Source organism: Protobothrops mucrosquamatus, unplaced genomic scaffold, assembly GCF_001527695.2.
Source record: "Protobothrops mucrosquamatus isolate PMUCROS unplaced genomic scaffold, P.Mucros_1.0 scaffold2078, whole genome shotgun sequence".
NCBI classification, from domain to species: domain Eukaryota; kingdom Metazoa; phylum Chordata; class Lepidosauria; order Squamata; family Viperidae; genus Protobothrops; species Protobothrops mucrosquamatus.
Genome location: NW_015388182.1, coordinates 167,102 through 183,489, shown reverse-complemented (window position 1 = coordinate 183,489; position 16,388 = coordinate 167,102). Strand labels below are relative to the sequence as shown.

At 37.6% G+C, this 16,388-nt stretch overlaps 1 protein-coding gene across 1 annotated transcript; it reads right to left on the bottom strand.

Moving 5' to 3' along the window:
* Positions 1-4: 4 nt before the first annotated feature.
* On the bottom strand, positions 5-16,375 carry LOC107294757 (prolactin receptor; the record flags this gene model as incomplete). Its single annotated transcript, XM_029285690.1, has 10 exons — positions 16,303-16,375; positions 15,623-15,780; positions 12,453-12,594; positions 10,179-10,308; positions 9,725-9,894; positions 8,130-8,296; positions 7,122-7,263; positions 3,622-3,721; positions 2,440-2,509; positions 5-328 (listed from the first exon to the last, which is right to left on the bottom strand). Coding segments are annotated over exons 1-10 (1,407 nt in total), but the record flags the coding sequence as incomplete, so codon positions are not given.
* Positions 16,376-16,388: the final 13 nt, after the last annotated feature.

Sequence of the window (16,388 nt, the reverse complement as noted above, 5' to 3'; positions counted from 1 at the left end):
ATGTTTCTGAGAGTTTTTTTCTATCACCGTTCCTTTGAACCTCATCAGAATCCGGTACCTCTGCTGCAGGGGGCAGTTTTCTGACTTCCTTATATTTCTCTTGCACTAGAGATGGACTCTCACAGCTTCCTCTTCCTGAATCGTAGTCTATTTCCTGGTGTGCTGGCTTTACATGTTTATTGGGGTGAGTTTTTCCATGGTTTGGCACTAGCTGCTGATCTTCGCTGTCATCTATCTCCAAAAATTCTATGAGCAGATCATCAGAGTCTAAAGTTGGAGGAAAACCCTGACAATCAAGAGCACTCAGCAATTCTTCAGTTTTTCCTGCCTGGAGAAAGATGAAATGCACCCTGGATTACTATAAAAATGATATATTGCATAAAAATGAGCTGAACACATTTGGGCCTACAGCAGAGGAGATAACAGATCTTAAAGCGGGTTACATTTTATGAAGCAGAAAAGTGAACATGATTGTTGAGCTATGATAAGGACTCCAATTCAAAAAGTTTCTGGAGATAGGTTAAAGCTGTATTTAATTTTATGTAAAAAAAAATTATATATAACAACTGCTATATGGGAAGTGCTCCAGCAGCTGCATCTGAAATTTTGGAGGGCCCTGAAGCTATAGCTTTGCATCCCTCATATATAAAAAGGCAGTAAACTGGCATAGAATATCAAATAAACACCAACAAATCTGTTTTATGAGTGTTATGAGGATCAGAATGAGGAAATAATTTATTTGAAAGAGATGTTCAGGACATGTGAGCACATGTGAAGTATTAAACTGTTAAAGCAGCTGCATCTTTTTCTAAATTTGTGGGAAGCTTCAGAAGTTGCTTCTAACTGTTTCCACAAGCAATTGCCTGCATAGCTGCTTTGTTTCCCTGGGGAAAGTAGCTAACTTTTCATTTTAAAAGATGCTTGGTACACACTCCTGCACCTTCCAAGGCACCACTTTTCAAACATTTGTATAGTCCTATAACGCATCTTATACGTTCGTCTCTTGAAAATATACAGTGACTCAATATTGCAGTTACCAAGGAGACAAACTATTGCATTGTGACAAATATCTTTATCCAATATTGTATCAAAAATGAGATGTGGTAGGCGGAATTTAGACTGCAAGGACCAGATAAAGCTCCCTATTCTCATTCCATGTTCCCAATCCAGAATAGAACTTCTGTACCAGTTCTTCTTCAAAGAAAATCCCACTCAAAGGAAATGTGTGTGTACTGTATATATCAAAATAGAGATCTTGTTTGTTTTTAGTTCAGGCAAATTAGCAATTTACTTATTTATTAAATTTTTATATCACCCATCTTACTGTCAGGTGACTCTGGGTGGCTTACCGTATCATAAAAGCCAAACTACAAAGGTTTAAATATTAAATATTAGCAAAAATTAGATAAGAACCAGAATACAAAGGGGGTAGAAATGGGGTCTTTTCTTAATCCAATAACAGTCTCCAGAATGGAAAGCCCCTTTTGGGACCCCAGGCCAATTGGCAAAGCCAGGTTTTGAAAGCCTTTGTAAATGGGGACTGATCTCAGTTTAAGGGGCATGATGTTCCAGAGGGAGGGAGCCACAGCAGACAAGGGTCTTCTCCTGGACCCTGCTAGCTGGAATTCCTTGGCTGTCGGGGCCCACAGCATGCCCCTTATGCCAGAGCGAGTGGGGCAGGCCAATCCCACTGGGGTGAGATGGTTCCTCAGTAACTTGGTCCCAAGAGCATTGAAGTAATAAACCACACCTTGAACTGGACCCAGAAGCAGACAGGCAACCATTACAGCTTGCACAATAGAGGTGTTACATGGGCTACTCTAGGGTCCCCAAGAACAGTCTGCGCAGATGCATTCTATGTCAGCTGTAACTTCCACATACTTTTCAAGGGTAGACCCATGTAGCATGCATTGCAGTAGTCCAAATGCGAGATAATCAAGCTATGAGTGATGAGCATAGGAACTCACAATCCAGGAAAGGATACAGCTGGGCAACATCATGAAGTTGTGCAAAGGTTCTCCTAGTGGAGAAGTTATCAAGAGCCATGGTGGTGCAGTGGTTAGAATGCAGTACTGCAGGCTAACTCACTGCTCACTGCCAGGAGTTCGATCCTGACCAGCTCAAGGTTGACTCAGCCTTCCATCCTTCCGAGGTCGGTAAAATGAGGACCCAGATTGTTGGGGGCTATATGCTGACTCTAAATCACTTAGAGAGGGCTGTAAAGCACTGTTGAAGTGGTATATAAGTCTAAATGCTATTGCTATCATAATAATAACAGCAGAAAAGTTATCCATTTGGAAGGCAAAATGTTTCTTGCTTGATGTTCTTTTTGGTCAAAGAACATGTGACCAAACTATAGCAAACATAGACAAGGCATGACCAAAGAAAGGATTTTCACATTCTGCTGGTGAAGATCCAAACTCTCCTTTAACAGCTCACCTGTAACAGTTGAGCATCCAAGCCTTTTATTTTTGGACCTGGAATTGGTGGTAGAAGGCGAGCTATCATCCTGAAATGCAAAAGGAAGACAGAAAAAAACAACAACTCTCTTTCACACATCTTAAAGTTACCAAAGTTGAGAAATCCTCCTCTAGACTTTCTGAAATAAGAAGTTTCAGAAGGGATAAATATCTTCCCTCAAGATATTGGGCTATTGGACTCAAATAATAGTTTGATGAAAATACTAAATGATTAAAAACTCCAGATTATCATTCAGTGGCAGTATAGGTATAAGCTGCCCGTGGAAGATCATCTTTATATAAAATGATCTCTGGCACCAAAATGATTAAAATTTCCTCTGCCTCCTGCTCTTCAAGTAACTGATTATTTCCTGTTAAATATGAACTATGGCAAAGAAGTCAGAACTGGAATTGGAGTGGACAGAGAGAAATTTCAAAGCTTTCTCTCCAGGTTACTGGTCTGTTAATAATCACATCAATTTTGTGCCAAGTGGGAAGTCTATATTGTGTCTTTCCATTCCTGCTGTTTAAATGTAAAAAAATGAGGTAGCATGGATGTATTTAAGCCATTCTTAAAGTCACATATCAGAGTTAACGTGCAAGATTTTGATGCACAAACCTGACAGTGAGTTTGTGTTTTGGGACAAAGGAATTCTCTACAAAACATTAAGTCATACTTTGTTTAGCCATGAATTACTGAATAAACACAATTAATTGGATTTACACAACATGCTAAGTTAAAAACTCATGTTTACAAGTCATTATATGCCAGCTTCAAATCAAATCAATCGTATCTTTATCCACCCCATTCTCAAATGCTTATACTGTAGTTTGGAAAGTATTCTTTAAGTCAGTGGTTCTCAACCTTTTCTTCACTATGGGCCCCCTTTAAATATCTTTTGTGGCCATAGACCTCCAAGACTTAGCTCAACATTTAAATCATAATACTTCTTCAAGACTTTGCAGACCCCCTGTGATGACATTGCCCCCCCATGGGTCCATGGACCACAGGTTGAGAATCACTGTTTTAAGTGAATGCAATGGTTTCAGATAGACAATAGTCTATAAGAGAGGAACAGTGGCCTTTTTCCTTCACTGCTAATTTAGATTTTATGGCAGGTTTGTTTTTGTGCATCTTACAACATCTACAGTTGTAGCTTACTTGGTTTTTTTCAAAGCCAGTATCCAGATCAAGATCAAACAAGCGGCAATTGATAAAAAAACCACAACGATCCAAACAACTATATCCTTTAGGCTGATATCTGAGAGAGAAAACAAGCTGGTTTAAATTACATGCAGTTGCATATATCTTCATTATTTTTTTTTAGAGAAGGAATTTTATTTGCATAGTTTTATTAAATCTCCACAATAAGTTTGTGAAGCTAAATTATAGTGCCTGAATGAGTCAAGAATATCAAGTTGACTGAACCAAGCAATGCCAACAAATCTAGAGAACATCACAGTGGCCAACTACAGTGGCCTGTAAAGATCAATCTATCTTGAAATATAAATGAATGAATGAATGAATGAATGAATGAATGAATGAATGAATGAAGAGACTTAACAGTGTGTGCAAATTGACTTCCAGTCTTGCGCAGTAGCGTAGCAGCCAAGGGATTTGGGGGCTCTGTGCCCTTTGGCTGAATTTCTTCCTGTTAGGGGACCCTAAATGGGCCAGAAGCCATCCCGAAGAGGCAGCAAAGAAGGAAGGAAGTCCCGTGGACCACGGAGAGATGGTGGTCGACCCGATCGGTCCAGGAGAAGCCTTTCAGAAACCAACAGGAGAAAGGCTAGCCTAACTTCAGAGTCTAGCCCAAGCTACAATCAACCGAAGTCAAAAAGCACTATTTTAAGCTGATTGTAAATAGCGCGTTTGAATCTGGATAAGATCATCGATTTTCTCTATCCTACTTATTAACTTTCCTGGAAAAAAAATTTCCCAAGAAGCAAAAAACCTTCGAACATGAAGGAGGGGGATTTTTGCCCCACCCTTTTATTAATGGAAGCGGTGAATTAAACCTTTTTTGGAGGACCAAAACATACAGAAATGAAATTAATATAAAACCTAAATTTGGATAAGTTTGGAATTGTTGAATGGTTAAGATTCTCATTTTAAAGGCAATTTTCTGTTTTGATAATTTGAAAAATAAACTGGTATTGACATCTAGTGGTAGATAAAGACTATGACAGCTATGGCTTTTATACAGGACTTGGCAAAATCTGGAAAAAACTAATCTGTGGTTGTGACCTTCAATCTATAACAATAGAGAACAGCTGTGACAAAAAAGAAAACAATTTGGGTTGCAGACAAAGAGAGGATTATAAATTTCAGGAAACCTTTTTGAACCTTTTTGGATTATAAATATCTATTAAACTGTGACTCTAAAGCTATTTGCAGAGAAAAGAAAACCTTGATTCTTGACCACTATGGAAAATCAGAGACTTGAAGAAAGAACTTATCAAGAAAAAATAAATACCCTTTAAGAGGAGACATATGAGATGCTGCAATTAATTCAGACAATAATGATTTCAAACCACAAAGAAATCCAAAATAATTTTGAAAACATAAACCAATTCATCTCCAATTTAACTTTACAACAAAAAAAATCCCAGGAAATTACAATAGAGAAGGAGCAGATGAAACAGATAACTGAACACAAATTCGAGGATAGAGACTCGAAGATGGAACTTAACACAACAAAGAAATATGATTTAACCCAAGTGGAAAAAATTTACAAGAAATATTGGTTTTGGAAAAGGCAACTTATACTTTAAGACCACAAGACAAATTTGAGGATAAGAAAAAAGACTGGTCAAATGGATTGCAGAGACGTCAGGAACACCACTAGAACTGGAGAGACAAAAAATGATAAGAGATACAGAGAGAAAAAGAAAGAAAAAGATTTTGAACAAACATGAAAGAGCAAATGCCTCTTACAAAGATATTGTACTTGACTTATTTTTTATATCTACAGTGACACCTACAAGAATATAGAAAGACTCTTTGACTCAGCAGAATATATTGATTAAAGATATTGGGCAAAAGAAGAAGGCCAAAGTGAAAATTAAGAAAATAGATGATGGGACTTATCAGAGAGAATATTTAAAAAAGAAACACCTGTTTGAATATGATTAAAGTAATAGAAAGATTTTGGATATGAATTTTGCTTTAAGAGGAAGGAATCCCTCAAATAACATAGTACTCTCTCTTTCTTCTCTTTTCTTCTCTTATTTCTTGATATGAGTCATATAAAAGAGTTAGAGTGGCTTATATATAAGGACATATTTTAGATATTTAAATGTGATTGATTTTAAGAAAATTACAATGAATTGAAAAAAAAATGTTTTGAATAAGAGTTAAAAGACCAAATGACTAGATTTATTAAATGGAATATTTAAAGATTAAATATATTCTTAATTATGGTAAAAAAAATGGAAAAACTTTGAAATAAATATGTATTAGCTTAGGGGAAACATGGACTTTCAGTAGTATACTATCTTTTTATCCCTCTTTACTCTTGTTCTTTTTCTCTCTCTTTTTTTAGAGTTATTTATTCCTTAAGTAAAGTAAAAGTTATGGGATGGTTTACATGAGAAAAATAGAATCAAATATCTAAATGTAATTAACTTTGAGAAAATCTTAACCAGTAAGAATATCTTGAATATTGTGGGAAAAACAAATGTAAACAAGAACTGTAAACAGGATCTATGATGAGGCAACCAGAATGACTAGATAGAAAAGAAATATTATATTGATGTGATTATTATTTGCAGAAATATTAGAAAAAAAATTCATATTCAATTGTTATCTATCAAAACAATAAGAATTGTATTAACTTAAGGTTGGTAAAAAAGAACATTATGGGAAGAAGAGGAAATCAAGTAAAGCTATTATGTGGATTATAGATCATAGAAACCAATTGTTAGCGAATGTTTTTTAAATGTAAACCTAGACAACACACTGTTTACTGAATATTAAGGTGACCATGTTAAAAAATTAATAAAATATATTATAAAAAAAACAGTGTGTGCAAATTGCTTTACAATAACCTTTATTTCACTTGCTAGCAAAAGATATGCAAATGTTCAAGATGACTTTAGAAAGGTTGAGGAATAGAAAATATAACTGCCAATATATGATAAAGCCAAATATCAAAAAGGAAGTCAGAATGTGCTTCATTAATTATACAAAGACTTTTGATTGTGTTGATCCTTCTGAAGCTATGGAAAGTTCTTGGAAAATGAGAATTTCAGAACATCTCATTGCCCTCACTGAGAAACTTATATAAAGGTCAGGAAGTCAGAATACAGACTGAACATGGTTAGACAGATTGGCTCCAGGTGGGCAAAAGCATGAGAAAAGGTTGTATACTCTGCCCTCGTTTATTCAACCTATTTGCTGAAGAGAGGAAGAAAAGACACCCAAGGAACTCCACCCATTCCTGTCCTCAGTATGCCCTCTGAACAAGAAACAAGGATGCCACCATACCCATGGCATTATAGAGAACGGCACTTTTTTATGGTAATATAGTTTTCTGCTAGCTCAAGAAGTGGACGATGGTATTTAATTTTGCTGTGGGGAAAAGCCTTAAGCTAAACTGAACTTGTTCTTGGCTTCATAAGCCTAATGCCAATACAAGGCCAGGCAAAGGTTTACCTCACCTTTTTGGAGTTTAATATAACTTTTAGGGCTCCAGTTGCTCCAGATACCATGATCTGACCTGCATCGAACCTGGGCAACATATCTTTCTCCTGGATTCACACTGAACATCTTATAAGACGTCCTTTGCCCAACAAATATTTTCTGGAAATATAAGAATATACATGAAAGAGCTTCTATATAAAACATAGAAAAAGCTTCTTTTGTTAAAAAAAAAAATGCAACAACAAAGTACAAGTAGCCCTGGTTTAATGAGCACAATTGGGACTGGCAACTAGGCTGTTAAACGAAGTGGTCACTAAGTGAAACGCCAACTGTGCTAAAGCTGTTTACTTCAGCTTTCCTTCCCTTTACAGACCTGCAAATGCGAGGTCAAAAAGTTACTTTTTCATCAGCCGTGTAACTGCAAATGGTAGCTAAACAAGGCAGTTGCTAAGTATGGTCTGCTTGTATGTTAGTTATTTTGACAAGCAAAATTAATGGAGAAGCTAGCAGGAGGTCGCAAACAGTGACCCTGTGAACTTGCACTTAATAATGGCATGGAGTCTGCTTAATGATGGAAACTGGAAGTGTCAAAATGTCTGTCACTAACCTGTGTGGTCATGTGGTATTGTGCTTTATCTCTTAGCTATAGAAATTCTGGCTCCAATTACTATTGTTTGTTTGCTGCCCATCTCACCACAATGATTAAGTAAGGACTATCTTTATTGTATGAATGGACTAGAGAAGTGCACAGTAAAAATACTCGTACACATGTATCGGAGCGTACTATTTTAGGATATACTATGAACTGCAGCAATTATTTGCATTACATATACAAGCATATTGATAAATAAGGAAGTATTTTAAATGCTTGCTCAATCCCAAAGTTCTGAAGACACACTGTTTTTATGGTTTATTATTCAATATATAGCGTGAAGTATGGCAATTATTAGTTGTTATATTGACCGTGGTTTTTTGTGACCTAAAAGCATGCAGAATGTTTGGCCACCAAGAATGAAAACACTTACTTCCCACTCTTGTCCTTCTTCAGGCTTTATGTGTAATTCATACTCCAGAGTTAGCCAGCCAGATTTGACATCACCCAGAGAAGGCGGATTCCAAGTCATCAACACATATTGTCCATATACTTTTTTCTCAAATTCTAGGGAAAGATTTTCTGGAGGATCTGGCTGAACTGAAAAAAATGAAGGATCAGGGATTTACAATCCATGGATGAAAATGGAGGCATGCCTTGAACATTAAGACTTGAGCTTCCCTCTCTTCTATCCTATTGTGATAGAACATACAGGGAGCTTTTCTGGCTACTTGTATATTAACTTCTTAAAAAGAGAGAAAGAAATGCTTCTTGTTGTCTTATTGTCTCCTTTCACTCTTCCTGCTAGAGAAAGAAGTCTCCCATGGCTAATGACCAGCTTTCATTTAAAGAATCAGCAGATGCAAGATGACAGTGTCCATCAAGATGCAGCAAAAGGAACTGCTTTCTGATCACTTTCTCTTTCCCCAAGCGAGGGACTTCACTTCTCTGTCACTTTTTGTTGCTGATGCAACTCAGCTCCAGTTGAATAATGGGTTCCCCAAAAGGAAGAAGTGAGAGGATAAAGAAATGCCAGCAATGCATTGATGAGCCAGGATGATGTGGTTGGTTGCAAGTCCAGGCAGAGAATCTACTGCCTGCACAATGTGACTCGCCAGTGTGGATGTTGTCTTAACATCACTTAATGTCTATGGAGATTCTCACTCATCCGGGTCATGGTTGTCCCAAAGGTGCTTTTTCTTTTTTTTTACCAATTTTATTTATAATACAATTAAAAGAAACATTGGATATAACATGACATTCCAGTATATACATTCTTATCAAATTATTTCACATTGTACAATCGGTTCTTCCTCTCTGAATATACATCTAAATTTTATATACAATACTTAATCTATTTCTCTATTTGCTAACCTAAAATTACATATATTTCTATCTTAACACTAGCCTATGATCCCAACCGTCCTCCTCGAATCCCTCTAGCAGTAAAATTTATCCCAGGTTTCGAAATAAACTGATCTACATTTGTCTTTCAATACCATTGTGAGCTTGTCCATTTCCGCACATGATAATATTTTATATAGTCTCTCTTCCTCTGTGGGAATTTCTTTGCTCTTCCATTTTTGCGCGAACGTTAGCCTAGCTGCAGTCAAGATATGTAACAGCAAATAGATTATTCCCTTATTGTATTTCTCTGTAGTTATTCCCAACAGGAAAAGTTCAGGTTTTAACTCTAAGTCCAACATTAATATATCTTTCAGCCATCTTCGTATCCTGTTCCAATACTCACAAGCCTTTGAGCATTCCCACCACATATGATAATATGATCCTATTCTCATCCAAGAAGCAAAATGTCTTTAAGGAAAAACAAAGAAAGTCCAGTTGCCTTTTAAAAAAGCACCATTGGGACTTAACATCACTTATTTTAATCGATTAGATGCTTTAACAAAGCTACCATTGGCTGACTGCCATTTGTAGATGATGGTTGATATGACAATGTGGGTGGATTCTCAGGCTCTTTTGAACATTCTGCCATCTTTCCCATTCAGAAGAATTTGTACTTCATACCTATATTTGCTACATCCACGTAATAAGGGTCTGCCACACTACTCCCCATCTCATTCATCGCGTTTAAAGTAAAATTATAGGTAGTCCACAGCGATGTGTGCTTTTTATTAAAGTAACAGGAGTTGGGCCCCGCTGTTGTGTAGTCCGGGCATTCGTAGTATTTTTTATCTCTGAAAAACACAAATAGAAAAAAAGGGAATCACATCAATCAGACTGCTGAGCTTATTGGCATTGTTTACCAAATTAGTAAATTGTCCTATGGGGAAAACTAAGAGCCAACTTTTCTAGAGATGCAAAATTATGTAATAATCCATTTAGAGCAAGGGTGGAGAACGATGACCCTTTTATGACTTGTGGACTTCAACTCCCAGAATTCCTGAGTCAGCCATAAAGTCAGTCATAAAGGAGCCACAGTTCCCCACCTCCAATTTAGAAGATGATTTATAATTTTTACCTTTCTCTCTTGTAGAGCAGTGTATAATTTCTTGGGAGACTTCCTTCAGAGCTTGGCTTCCACCAGCAAGTAAAGGTTTCTTTTTCGGGAGACCGACATCCTGTGAAGATTGGCTTCCCTGGAGGCTGGCCTGTAAAAAAAAAGGGCCCATGTGCATCATATAGTTAGCCCTTGACTTACAACCATTCAATTAGCGGTCATTCAAAGGAACAACAGCACTGAAAAAAGTGACTTATGACCAACCCTCCCACTTATAACCATTGCAGCATTCCTACAGTAATGTGATCAGAATTTGGGCCCTTGGCAAGTGGTATGTACTTATGATAGTTGCAGAACCCAGGATCATGTGATCACCATTTGTGAGCTTCCCAATCAGCTCCTGACAAACAAAGTCAATGGAAGAAGCCAGATTTGCTCAAATGCCATGTGATTCATTTAACAAGAGCAGTGATTCTCTCAACAACTGTGGCAAAAGGGTTGTAAAATTGAATACAACTCACTTAACAACCATCTTGCTTGGCAATGGAAATTCTGAGACCAATTGTAGTCATAAGCTGAAGACTATCCTGCATTAACACCAGAGTAATGATGCCTTGGGAATATGCAAGTCTTCTAACCTATTCTACCTTCTTGTGAAGATCAATGAAGTTTAAGGACAAGGACACACCCTTGTATATGAAAAATTTAAGCTACTGGGCAGTTTAAAAAATTACAAGTAGTCCTCAACTTACAAGTTTGTTTAGTGACTGTTTGAAGTTACAATTGCACTAAAAAAAGTGATCATTTTTCACAGTTATGGCCATTGTAGCATCCTCATGGTCACCTTTGGATACTTGACAGCTGACTCACGTTTATGATGGTTGCAATGTCCCAGAGTCATGTGATCTCCTTTTGAGACCTTCTGACAAGCAAAGTCAATGGGAAAACCAGATTCACTTAACAACCGTGTGACTAATTTAACAACTGCAGCGATTCTCTTAACAAACGTGGCAAGAAATGTCATAAAATGGGACAAAACTCACTTAATAAATTTTTCATTTAACAACATAAATTTTGGGCTCAATTGTAGTGGTAAGTTGAGGATTACCTGTAGTTATTGGTGACTCTTTGATAATTTACCCAGAAAAGATTAATGTAAAGTATAAATTTTGCTCCTTTGCAGTTTTCAAAAACTACTTTAGTTATAATTTCTATCTTACTGCCAGGCACTCCAACTATCTTGCCCGTTAGATTCTTGCTATTTGATGGGCTCTCAGTTTTACTTCTAACAATACGTTTTTCATTTTTGTCTGCTCCTGCCTTGTTATCAAGTTAGATTCATTTATCAGTTTGCTTTCTTCTATGTTTTCTTTCTTCATTTGAGCAAGACTTCATTTGCATGTTAACTATGACAATATAATGTTGAATTTGTTGGTTCTTTTTAAAAACTGTGGAATAACTTTTATTGGAATCTCTGTTGGAATCACTTTAAAATAAGCCTCACACCTCTTTTGAGTCTCCTTTTTAAGACAATAAACACATGTCTTGAATCCCTAGAGATTTGGATATAACATAGCTGTGATGTTTGGAAAATATGTTACAGAAAAGCTGCCAGCAAATTCATCCCTCCTGCTTATATGAGAACTATTTGATTTATACCTCCGAGACCGCCTTCTGCCACAGATTCCCTCCCATAGACCGGTACGCTCCCACAGAGTGGGTCTCCTCAGGGTGCCGTCGGCCAAGCAATGTCGGCTGGCGACCCCCAGGGGGAGGGCCTTCTCTGTGGGTGCCCCTGCCCTCTGGAACGAACTACCCCCCGAGATCCGGATTATTCCGGATCTCCTTACTTTCCNCTTACTTTCCGCCGCGCCCTCAAGACATGGCTTTTCCAACAAGCGGGCCTGGCCTAGGGAGGATTTTTAAACTGGGTTTTTTAGAAATTTTAATTATCACAACACAAAATTTTGGTTTTAATTTGGTTTTATTCGGTGGGGTGTGTGGGTCTTTCTTTGTTTTAATAATGTTGTGAGCCGCCCTGAGTCCTTCGGGAGACATTTCACTTCTCATCCAAGGAGCTTCTTCAATTCTGAAGAACTGAACTGAACAGAACTGAAGAAGCTTCAAGGAAAACCAAAGAAAGTCCAGTTGCCTTTTGAAAAAGTACCTTCGGGACAGCAGTGTATATGCGTACAATATAGAAATCTATTCTTAAATATTCTGTGATTTTTCAGCTCTATGTTTTTGTCAAATGTTTGATTTTCCAAGACAAAAAGTTTCAAGAGACTGACTCACCATTATGGAAGTGGATGTATCTTTCTGGGCTCCACAAGCTCCTTTCACCACGATCTGTTACACAGCGAACCTGAGCAGTATATTTCATTCCTGGATGCAAGTGAGATATTTTATATTGCAACTGCTGTCCCACAAAGTAATCCTGCAAAGGGACAAAGGTAATGGAAACTGAAAAATGTGGCATTTCCAAGTTGCAACCCAAATCATATCAGTACATCAAATATATAGGTGATTTGAACCTGTGTTATCTAGTCTAGGTTGACCTTCAAATGGATTGGATTATAAATCTGATCATCTCCTTCTAGCATGGCCAATAACCTTATTATCTGGCAGTGTGTACAGTTTCATGGAAAAAACAACATTGGGAAGAGATTGTCTATAGCTTTAAATATTCTAATCTTTTAGATCAGAGTAAACAAATAAATGTATAAAGTATTTCCAGATATTTCCAGATATAAAATATTTCCAGATATAAAATATTTTCAGATACTGTCAGCCAGATAATCCTATGGTTTATGCAATTGCTTCTAAGCCTCTTTGTTTTGGCCATTCCAGGCGTTTTCCTAAGAAAAAAGGCTCATAACAAGAATCATATAATCAATTGCCGGTTTTGTTTGGTTTGATGCCACCAGTGACACAGACCCACTTTGAATCACTCCTGCCCTCTCATATCATAAATAAATACTCAAGATAAAACATTTCCAATACAGTCATAGTTAAAATATATATTTTTATGATTGTAACAGTCGTGGTTTGTGTGTGTGTGTGTGTGTGTGTGAGTAACACTCATAGTTAAATATATATTTTAATAACAACAAAATCAATTAAAATCAAGACGCTTATAATATTACCCAGCAATGCAAGCTAGTAAAATAATTTAACCCCAAAATGAAAACAATGGAAACAGACTTTAAAACTGGATTCAAGAATAAAGAGGCAAGCAATGTAACTAGCAGAAAGCATGAGTGCGATATTTTGAAACTTGGTTACAGTGGGCCAACTTCTCTCTTGTAAAGATGATGTTGGGGAGGAAAATCTTGAGATTGGTGTGGCAAGAGTTGGTACATCCCAAAGACTTTCTGCCTAACTGATTTGTTCTAACTAATGAAGCTGGTTGGATGAGCACCAAAACGTCTCAAACTAACAAAAAAATTAGTCCAGGCGCCATGATCCAACCTTCAGATACTCTTGCAAAGACATTCCTGTGTTTGCAAGTGTTAGGCAGGAGAAAATCCAATGCCGACTCTTTTCTGAGGACCACCCAATATGATTTCTGGGATAAATCTTTGTATCCATCTCACAGCTCACACTGAATAATTGCTTTTTTTGTTCCAGAAAAAAACGTTTCTTAATTTAATGCGCCTTCTGGTATTTTAATTGGAGAAACGTCTATTTACTTGGAATTCTCAGACACATTTTTCATTTGTTTATTCTTCATCTAAGGGACTTGCTTCTTTATTGCTAGCATGATAATACCACAAGAGTTGTTCACTCACTTAAAATGGCTGCTCCATGAAAACCTTTACGTAAAAGATAATGAAGATGCTGGCCTCACATTCTATAGGCCTTCCTGAAGTGAAATATATTCACTCATACAATATGTTTTCTGTAGCCCTTTTTCATTTTGCTTAAGCATCAACCTACGCTTAGGAAATCTGCTTATATGTAGGGTGCTCACTGAGCAGGTAGATTCTACCTATAGTAATCTTACATTGGTTACTATCTATTGGAGCTTTTTAAACAAGACAAGAATTGGAATTTTCTAAAAAAAAAAGCGCTCCTTGGGCTCGGCTGCTATCTATAGCTATTTTTGACAAAGGGTGCCGGAGTGATAGTGAGTGACTGCAGTCTTAGGACTCCATATAGCCTTGAGTTAAACTTATATAGCCCTTAATCTAATTGCATTAGCCTTCAGAAACAGATCATTTCACAAGCCAAAGACCAATATACTCTTCTGAACCTTACAAACAAATATTGGAAGAGAATATCTGTAGCTCTGCGTTGAACTGTGGACTCCTTGGTGCTCTCTAAGCTTGGTTGTTTGCTTGCAGACATTTCATTGCCACACTGAGTAATGTCCTCAGTGTTAGACGAGAGTGGGATTTGTTCTCTTATCTATATACAGTAGCTTGCCCTGTCAACATTGGTGCTGACAATTTGCTTTCTCCTTGATAGTTCCTTGATTAGGCTTCGGATCAGATACTGCACACAGTACCGGACAATACTGTGCTTTATTCCTGAGGCACGATCCCTCTCCAGCTGCATCATGCTCTGGAAATGAATGAAATCCATGTTTCACTGAGAAGAGTTAGGCCACACTAAAGACTATTAGTCCTCAGATGTCAGTGATGGAGGTCAGTTCCTGGAAGGCTGTCTGACAGTAAGCCAGATGATTTGTCCACCTAGCCAATATTGCTGGTCTGTTGATTAGTGTTGGGCCATAAGAGAGGCTGAGTGCAAAAGAATTGAGGCCTTTGAACTATGGTGCTGGAGAAGACTCCTGCGAGTCCCCTGGACGGCAAGGCGATCAAACCGGCCAGTCCTAGAGGAGATCAACCCTGACTGCTCTTTAGAAGGCCAGATCCTGAAGTTGAAACTCAAGTACTTTGGCCACCTAATGAGAAGGAAGGACTCACTGGAGAAGAACCTAATGCTGGGAAAGATTGAGGGCAATAGAAGAAGGTAACCACAGGGAATGAGATGGCTGGATGGAGTCACTGAAGCAGTAGGCGTGAGCTTAAATGGACTCCAGAAGATGGTAGAGGACAGGAAGGCCTGGAGGAACGTTGTCCATGGGGTCGCGATGGGTCAGACACGACTTCGCAACTAACAACAGCAACATTGACTAGTGTGCTTTCTAAAGTTTCAGGTGATGCATTCTGTTCCCTGATTCCATTACTTTGAGAAGCTGGACTCTGAGCTCAGGCCTTCCGCAAGCCAATGATATATTCTGCCTTGCCCTGCAGCCCGGTCCTTCCTACCTACCTAATTTTTCTTGTATACAGTGTTCGAATGTAAAGACATGTAAAGAATCAAGCTCTACTTTGTGGTTTAAGCACAATCTCTGAATTGGGGAAGTTTATTTATTTATTAAATTTATAAGGACAGCTGACCTTTGTTTTTCTTTTTTCTTTGCTAACTTCACTAGCAAAGCTACGCAAGTTTCTTACCTTCCATTCTTTTCCTTCTGCAGACTTCAGTCGCAATTCATAATTACATAGTGCTGAATCACTGATCCGTGGAGGTGCTGACCACTTTGTCCACACATACATTATTCCATTTACCATTTTGACTTCCAAAGAGAGATTCATGGGCGGGGTTGGCCTAACTATGCAAAAGAAAATTCACATGTGAGTATTTTTACTGCTCTTGTCGAGAATTCCTCCTTTTACGTTTCTCCATGTCAGCTTTTCTCCATGTCTGGGAATTAAGTCCAATCTGGAAGACACCCGGCTCCAATAGTTTCAAAACAAAAGATGTAAGGTACATAATGAGAAAGACTAGTAGTTTAGCTAAGCCAGTATTATCCATCTTTGCAGCATTTCATCTTGAGAATCTGGTTACCTGACAACTCTTTTAACTATGATATCAAGATTCAAATCGGGATCTTAAAACCCATGAAACTTATGCTTTCAACTGAGCCATCGATCTTGTGAATGAGATCATCTCAGCCTGATATTATTTTTCTTCTTGACTTTCAACAGAACTGATGACCAGTACTGCTGGCCTCCTCTATCTACATTGAGATTAGTTTTGAGAAAATCATAATGTTGAAATATTATGCCATCTTCTCTCTTTCTAATTATAGAGCAAAATAAAAGATTGAGTTTCATTTGGCTTCTGCTCTTACCCATTTCTTTTACGTCCACATAATGGGGATGAGATAAATTACTTCCTGCATCATTGGTAGCTTTTACACTGATATTGTATGTTTGC